The sequence below is a fragment of the Melozone crissalis genome, unplaced genomic scaffold (genome assembly GCF_028551555.1).
Source record: "Melozone crissalis strain CALT ecotype California unplaced genomic scaffold, PUWL_Pcris_2 ptg000012l_1, whole genome shotgun sequence".
Lineage (NCBI taxonomy): Eukaryota > Metazoa > Chordata > Aves > Passeriformes > Passerellidae > Melozone > Melozone crissalis.
This window is the reverse complement of record NW_026535790.1, coordinates 11,219,696-11,227,916: the sequence shown is the minus strand read 5'-3', so window position 1 is coordinate 11,227,916 and position 8,221 is coordinate 11,219,696. Positions and strand designations below refer to the sequence as shown.

General features: G+C 46.0%; 1 protein-coding gene across 4 annotated transcripts; it reads left to right on the top strand.

Annotated features, from left to right (window-relative positions):
• Positions 1–4,799: 4,799 nt before the first annotated feature.
• Positions 4,800–7,692, top strand: ZFAND2A (zinc finger AN1-type containing 2A). Of its 4 annotated transcripts, XM_054271004.1 has the most exons (6): positions 4,800–4,876; positions 5,355–5,449; positions 6,177–6,308; positions 6,411–6,562; positions 7,082–7,171; positions 7,565–7,692. In XM_054271004.1, exons 1-6 carry the CDS (start codon positions 4,822–4,824, stop codon positions 7,572–7,574), a joined length of 534 nt encoding a protein of 177 aa, XP_054126979.1. In that variant the 5' UTR covers positions 4,800–4,821; the 3' UTR covers positions 7,575–7,692. The 4 variants fall into 4 exon arrangements, with proteins under 4 accessions (XP_054126979.1, XP_054126978.1, XP_054126980.1 ...); XM_054271003.1 differs by lacking the exon at positions 7,565–7,692 and having other exon boundaries at positions 7,082–7,556; XM_054271005.1 differs by lacking the exon at positions 7,565–7,692 and having other exon boundaries at positions 6,956–7,157.
• The last annotated feature ends 529 nt before the right edge of the window (positions 7,693–8,221 follow it).

Sequence of the window (8,221 nt, the reverse complement as noted above, 5' to 3'; positions counted from 1 at the left end):
AGGGATTTATTTTTCCTCCACTGTTAGAAAGGCTATTGCAATGATTCCCATCCTTTGAGAAAGCCTTTTCAGGGGTATCTTCTGTACCCATCCCACTGCCTGCTTGGCTGCTCTCTGTGCCCTTTCCCTTTGGGTTGGGGCATTCCCAAACAGCAAAGCAAATGGATTAATTCTGCTGATTTTTTGTTCCTCCTGTACAGATCCTTCCTGGGTGCTCTAAAAGGGAGTTGGAGACATGGTGGGTGTCAGAATCAGTGGTGGATATGGTGGGGTTTACCTCTAAAACACCAAATATGAGATTTTCCCCAGAGGGCCATGAGCTGGAACTGGGAGCAATTTGTCTCTGAAGTTCAGCTGACAAAGCCAAGGAGATGACACAACATTCTTTACAGGCATATATCACCAAAAATTAGCCATCTGAGGTGGTCCTTCCTAGTTTATTTCATAATTTAGGAGGAGGTTTTTAAAAAGGACTGTTCTCCTGAAGAAGTGAGGTCCTGCTGGTGCAGTGGTATCTGTGTGAATCAGGGGCTGCCAATGAGCCCTCAGGCACTTAGCAAGGATTTTCCAAGGAGCCTAAGGGCTGATGATACACACTTGAAACTCAATGGGATTTAGGTGCCTAAATGCAGAAGGCACCCTGGAAAATCCCAGCCTTTGAAGTTAAAGTAGGCACTGACAAAAAAAAAATTGCTAAAACCCCTTAAAATAATAAATGTCAGACTAATGCCACCATGAAGGCTGTGGGTGCTCTGAGTTGTGCACCCAAAACAAGGCAGTGGAAGGTGGGCACCAAAGGCAACCAAGAGCATGGAAAGCTCCATCCCTGATGTTTCCTAGTCCATCAGGAATTGCAGTAGGGTTTCTCCACATCATCATTTCCCTTTCTGGTGGATGCTTCCTTGTGTGGGAGTGATCCAGGACATTTGGCTGGGGACATACAATGTGTGAGGAAAACATGAAAAGTGCTTTTTGCTTTTTTGGTTTGGTTTTTTTTTTTTTTTGGTTAGTTGGTTTTGTTGTTGTTGTTGTTGTTTTGGGGTTGTTTTTGTTTTGGTTTTTTTTTTTTTTGTGGAGAAGAATCTTAGGGCATTAAAAGTTGGAGAACTCATCTTCATTATTTCTCTTTAAAGTTAGTTATGAATTGAGAATGGCTCTGCTCATATTTCTCTTTTATTTGCTATCTCCCCAGGCTAAAGTGTTGTCTATTTATCTTACAGATTAGGTTACTTTTTATGGGGTTCCTGCTATTATATTTCACCTCTAACTTTGTTAGTTTGTGTTTGCTATTAAATTACCTTGAATAAAATGGGCGGCTGAAGGACATTTTTCAGCTCCATCCTGAAATGAGGTTCTTAATCCTGTTTCTGGCCCTGCCCCTGTAGCCCAGCCCACAGGGACAGAATCAGGGGGGTAAGAAGGGCAGCAGGAAAGGGTTTGTGTCAACCATGGGCTCTGCGGGGTGAAGCTGCAGCAGAATTGTGCCTGCAACGCCAGTGGGTTCATGTGCAGTGATTTTGGAGGCATCTCTTTAGGAGCAGGTTCTAATAATATTGACATCATCACAAGATAAGATCCAGGACTAGTTAAATCACAGCCTTGCAACTCAGTGCTCCTTTGAGGATTAGAAGAAGTCGCTGAGCTGTCACTCTAAAGCTGATCATGGACTTGTTTAACTATGTCATCCCATAAGACAGCCCTTTCAATTATGTCAACCTGTCTGCTCTCCCTAGACTCTAATTTTAGAGCAGCAGTAGCTAATATTCTTGGAAAACCGATCCACCTCCACAGATCTCTCCTCTCTGTCTGCTGCTGTTAACAGAGTATCCTGTGGGGAGATGGGACTGCTTTCCTTCCCCTCCTGTAATAAACCTAATAAAAATAGGTACCATTCGTTCCTTGGTGTGTGGTCTCTTTAAGACACTTATCTGAGCTGTGTAATGGAGATGTCATGTCTCCTCCACAGAGGGATCAGGCAGCATCACAGGGTCACTGCAATAAAAATAAAATCCAGTTTTAAGAGCCTGGTACGAAATTATGAGCTGAAAAGCAGGACATTGGGATTGGAGTTCAGAGACCTGGAAAAGGCAAATGAGAGCTGGCGTCACCCCAATGCTAATGCCACAGCAGGGGCTCTGCAGCTGGAGCAACAAGCAGGAGGCAATGAGGTGGCCTTGGGGACACCAGGGACAGGGACTCATCTGTGTCTTGTGGATGGTGTTGGGAGGAGTTTGGGGCACACAAGGCAGAGAGGAGGTGGACGGGCCTGGCTGTCCTGGCCATGGGCATCCCTGTGCTGTGCTGCCATAACCCAGGGTGGTGGAAAGGGGACAGACCCTCCCTGAGAGACAGGATGGGAGCACAGCCCTGGCTCCCCATCCATGCTGTGCCTGTAGCTGGCAGTGGTGTTGGACAATTGTTCCCCTGCTGTGCCATGAATATCCTCATCTGAGGGGTTTTATCCCCCTTTGGGATGCAATGCAGGTCCTAAGGCACACCAGGCTGGTGTGGTGAGGTGGACAACAATGTTTAATACCCCGACAAGGGTTTAATCCCATGGACTGCAGGGAGAGAAAGGGAATGACAAAGAGCATGGGACATGGGGAAAAGCAATAGGCCTCCTCCCATAAAAACTAGAAAGGATGGATGGGGAAAGAGGAGGCAGAGAGTCCATGCAGATGTAAGAGAGGGAGGGGATCACCATCCATCCCACCCAGTGTCACCATTCTGGTAGCAAAAAGGTCAGGTGTTCCCTCTGCAGATCATTTCTATAAAACCAACCCTCCACAGGCTGCCAGGGAACGGTGCCTCCCCCAGACTCCAGCAAGTTACTTACACATAGCTTTCCTTTCACAAATCCATGTTGGCTGCCCCTAATCAAATTCTGCTTCTCAAGCAATTTCCCTTGCTAATTCCTCCCGAATCAGCCCTAACCCACCTATCCCCTTTGTCACTAAGCTAGCCAGCCTCTAATCACACACTGCACTGTGTGATCCTTCCCCAAGTAATACAGGGTTCTGCACTTCCCTCTGGTTCTCAGCAGCCTAACCTGTCAGGAGCCACCTTCTAAAAATATCACTAAAGACCTCAGCTAATTTCTAATCCTCGTTTCTATTAAGATGCCTGCCTGTACTGTGTGGGTTTCCAGACTTGGGATTTACAGCCTTCGTTAAGAGCATCTAATCTGTGCAGAGCCATTTCTGTTGTTATCCACGAGCAAACTCCTCCCTTCTCCACCACAAAACAGGATCCCTCTGGCAGCAGCTCTCCAGCCTGCAGGGCACTCTCAGCCAGCCAGGGAAAACACCAATCTCTTCCTCTCTGCTTAGCTCACCCCACAGTTTTTTGGCAAGCCTTCCCAGGAAGATCAGGGGGATCCCACTCCTTTCAAGAACTGGGTGCTTTGTAAGGAAAAAAATCAGCCTTCAAGCTCAGCAGGACATGTGGGATTTTTTGCACCTCCCAGGATTTTGAGTTGTACAAGGAAGCTGATGCATAATAGAGCCAAGCTCTTGAAGTACCTTGGATGACTTTACTTTCTCTTACTATTTGCATTTGGACATTTTCCTGCTGTTTCCTCTTTTAAAATTCACCTGTCCCAAACTGCCAGAACCAACCAAGTCAGAAGAACAGAAGAAATGGGGGAGAGTGCCATACTCTGGCTGTGCCCTGCCCAGGCTGTCCCAGAGCAGGTTTTGGGTGTTCCCATGGATGTGGCACAGCTGTCCCAAAAACCCCAAACACCACAGTGGAGGAGGTGAAATCAGAGTTTACCCTTCACAAACCTGTGGCAGAATCTCTGTCAGCTCAGCTGTTCTGTGGAGTAAGGGTTTATGTGAGCAGATTTGGCAATTTTATGGGTTTGGGAGAGAACATTAACTGAAGAGTGGGCAGAGTGTCTGGCTGATGACATGGTATGGTTTAATCCAGCAGGAATGTGCTGTTGGGAAGTGCTCCAAGCGGGTTGGCTGCCTGTGGCACCCACAGCAGTCACAGGAGTCACATGAGTGCCACGTTGCTGGGTGACGTGGAGGGTGGAGCAGTGGCACATGCCCCTCCTGGAGTTCAACAGCACAAAGTGACTGTGCAGGCACTCAGCAGATGCAATCCCAGAGCTCCCCTTTGACCTCGTGGCTCCACTCTGAGTCTGAGTCATGCACCACAGCACAGTCAGGTGTTTTCTGGGAGAGCAGGGACAGAAAAACACTTTGTCATTTCTCAACCCTGTAGCAAATGTCATGAAGTCACCAGTCCTCCTCTGCTCTGTATGAACTCAGCATTGTCACACATCTCCAAAGAACCACATTTCTAAAATACACCTTGATCTCAGGGTGCCTTGTCAAATGAGACAAGCATTTAAAACAGAGACCACCTGGGGAAGTTTCTGGTCTCCATTACCAACCCCTGCCACCTGAACTCAACTCTTTGCCCTTGCCCTGTTGCCCCAAGTATATTCTCACCCCAGTGCCTATTTCCATTCTTATTCTTATTCTTATTCTTATTCTTATTCTTATTCTTATTCTTATTCTCATTCTCATTCTCATTCTCGTTCTTATTCATTCCCGCCTCCATTATTCCCATTCCCATCCCCAGGCCCCGCCCCCGACCGTGACTCAGCCGCCCCCCGGCCTCCCATTGGCCGCTGCCCGCGCACGCGCGGCGGGCGGCGGAGCAGCGGGACACGCCATTGGCTGCTGTCGCAGTGACGTCACGGGGCGGGGCGCGGCGACTCAGCGCCCCGAGCCGATAAAGGCGCGGCGGCCGCGCCCGTCCCGGGGCTCCGCTCTTTGTCACCGCTCTTTGTCACCGGCCCCGTGTGCCATGGAGCTGCCGTGGCTGGGCGAGCACTGCTCCGAGCGCTCCTGCAAACAGCTGGGTAAGTGCGGGCTCGGAGCGAGCCCCGAGCAGCCCCTGCCCGGGCGGACTCGTCAAGGAGTGTACCGGAATGATGCTGTGGTACCCCCTCGGCAGGGCTAGGGAAAGACTGACAGCTGTTCATCCTGTTCGTGTTAAATTGTTAAGGAATGGCTTTTCAAGAATAACATGAGTTCTGAAACTGGGTTTTGTGTTTGTACTTCAGCTCTTAGCTCTTGACTAGTTGCTACCAAGGTTTCTGCATGCGAGGAGCTCCTGAGGTGCTTATGGCTTGTGTTTGTCTTATACTGCAGATAAAAAAGGAAAACTTGCCACTCTTGCTCTTTTAGTATTTGTGAAGAATGATCTAATCTCTGTAGAGATAATGGGATTGTGGCTCGACAAAAACTGCTTTAGAATTTATTTGTAGTCTTCTGTGAGTACCTTAGAGTTGTTAGCTTTGTTCCATAAAAATGTTTTCTTTTTTATTCTTCTCCCAGATTTCCTTCCTCTGAAATGTGACGCCTGTGGGGAAGTGTTCTGTAAAGATCACATCCGTTACGATGACCACAAGTGCAGCTCTGCTTACAAGAAAGTGAGTTCTGTATGACATGAGTCATAATTCACCCTGCAGAATTGCTAAGTCATTTATTAGGGCTGCTCTGAAACTTCACCAGTGGTTTCAATAAAAGTAGATGGGAGAACCTCAAGATGCAATTTAAAGATTCATCTGAATTTCTTATATATAAAAGAATGACATTTCAGAGGTCACACCTGCTAGATTCTAGTTTTTTTCACTTACAGTGCATCTTCCCAGAGAGCAGTGCTTTGTATTTCAAATAATGTATTGTGGTCTAAAATTTTCTGGGGTCCAAGTCCTGTAAGTTGTAGAACAACAAACATGAAACTACAGAAGAAATAAATAGAACAAGTGGGTCCAAACTTTGATCTCTGGCCTGTACTTGGGCTTTGAAGTATATAAAGGCTGTAATTCCAGAAAAGCCAAAAGGATATTTAAAGTCAACTTACCAGATACATTGCTACAGTTGGTTTGGCAAAGCATTTCTGTGTGGTTTTTGGATGAGGATTTGCAGTTACTGTTTTGAAGTGTATCTTTAAAAGCATTAGCAAATGGGAACATGAAACATTTAGGAAATATAAAGGAATATATTTCTACTATCTATGGGTAAGAGAAGGGGAAGGACATAAAAATAGTTTTGGACTTGTAATGGTTGGACTTGATTACCTTAAAGGAATTATCTTTATTTCAATCTAAGCAATTCTTTAATTCTGTGATGCTGATCTGTGCTGTGTGTTCTTAGAATGTGCAGGTGCCAGTGTGTCCCCTCTGTAGCACACCTATCCCAGTGCAGAGGGGAGAAATCCCAGATATTGTGGTTGGAGCCCACATAGATAAGGACTGCAAATACAACCCAGCACAGCAAAAGCAGAAGGTAAGAAAAGCTGCTGAAGTCTGAGCTGCCTTCCTGTGCCTTCAGCTTGGTCATGGCTCCCAGAAAGCAAACATTGCCAACTTCCTGTCCTCTCTTACTCAGATCTTCACAAACAAGTGCACAAAGCCAGGCTGCAAAAGGAAAGAGATGATGAAGGTGGTTTGTGAACAGTGTGGCAGCAGCTTCTGCATAAAACATCGGCATCCTCTGGACCACGATTGCAGAGGGAGCAGCCAGCCCATCTCCAAGGCAGGGTGAGCTGCACTTGGGGTACTGCAGCTCAAGATGAGGTCTCAGGGCTTGGTGGGGAGCTTGGACAGACAGGGAGTTCTGGAAACTACTGGTCATGTCAATAAAGTAGCCATGATTTCCTCTTGTGTCTCAGGCTGAATTTCTGATGTGTCAGCCTTAATTTCTGAGCCAAGAGAAAAAGCTTGTCAAATGCTTTCCTGGATTTTCAAGCTTACCTGTGTCAGTCTCTCCTAACTGAGAATAGGCACTGGCCAACTCAAGCACCCTTTGGGGTCTAGGTATACCTACTACAATCCTAAAGCTCTCTCCAGCACCTTGAAGTAACCAAGAATAATCAATACCCTGACAAACTAAGTTTGAACTTAATGTTAATAAAAAAAATCTGTCTTTTGCAGGCAGACAAACCTTGACTGTTCTGTGCAGTAGGACTGTGAGATTTGTGTGATGCAGATGATTAAACTGGATGGAAGAGTGAAAACACAGAGTGCATAGGGGCTGAGCCTGGTTGTGTTTGTTTGTAGATATGCAGCTCTGATGAGAGCATCTCATCCCACCTTCAAGTCCCCGGGAGCAATTGGAGTGCCATCTAATGGGAATCGTCAGCACAACAGGTATCAGGAGAAAAGACAAACCGAAACCAGGCTGTGGCAGTGCCACTGTCACACCTCTGCCTGCTCTAGAGCTGGTGGCTGACCTGTGAATGGTGAGGGGAGTGCAGTGGGGGGCTCTGACAGCACAGGTAAATCCCTGCTCCTCTACAATGGAGTGATTAAAGTGCCCTCATAGACACAAGCATTGGGACATCAAATTGTATCTGCAGGCTGCTCTCCCACCTGCTCAGTGAGAGGTTTGGCCAAGTTCTGGGAAAATGGTGTGTCATCAGGGTGAGGAAAGCACAGCAGCACCTGAATTCAAATAAATGGCCCAAGCCCTGGCATGTTGCAGCTCATGTGACTGAAAGTTCCAGCTGTGCAACCCTTACAGTGCATTCTTATCTCTTACAGGTGCAGATAGTAGAGGCTCTTCACATCTGGATCAAACCTTTCAAATGAAGTTAACATTTTCTATCTCTCTCTATAAATTTCTATGCAATTAACTTATTTTTGTATCATAATTATGTATGCATTCAATAAACTGCTACTCTTTCCAAGCCAATGTTATTTGTTCCTTTATTTTAAATAATAACTTTAGTATTATGAAAAATATTTCATGTAAGAAGCGGGATGATGGTGGTAGGTAGAAGATTACAGTTGGTATGAAACACAGATTTGCTTGGGTGATGCCAAGCCTGAACTAGGAATCTCACAAAATGAAAATGTGGAATACAAGCTACTGTCATATGTCTCAATCCTTTTGGAAGTGTTCTGGCTCTTTATGATAAACAACGTCCATGTGAAACTTCCTCTTGGTTTCTGAATGTTATTGGAAAACCTTTGTTTATAAAGCCAAACCATCTTTTTTACAGGTCCTTTTTCAGGTCCTGTCTGAAGGCTGGTGCTCACAGAGGCACGTGCAGTATAATTCTTCATCATTTATTGTCCCTTAGACAGAAATCTAGATTTGCAGGAATACATTTTGTGGTTTCAGGGAGAAAAGGAAGCCAGAGAAAGTAGCATTAACTGTTTCTTGTGTAATGAGAATAAAGCCAAAATACAGCATTG

What these genes read in the sequence shown, in the direction of transcription:
- ZFAND2A (XM_054271003.1), top strand. Translation starts at nt 4,822, where the DNA reads ATGGAGCTGCCGTGGCTGGGCGAGCACTGCTCCGAGCGCTCCTGCAAA. An exon ending in GCAGCTCTGCTTACAAGAAA is followed by an intron (nt 5,450 to 6,176) that starts GTGAGTTCTGTA and finishes GTGTGTTCTTAG; the next exon opens with AATGTGCAGGTGCCAGTGTG. An exon ending in CAGCACAGCAAAAGCAGAAG is followed by an intron (nt 6,309 to 6,410) that starts GTAAGAAAAGCT and finishes TCTCTTACTCAG; the next exon opens with ATCTTCACAAACAAGTGCAC.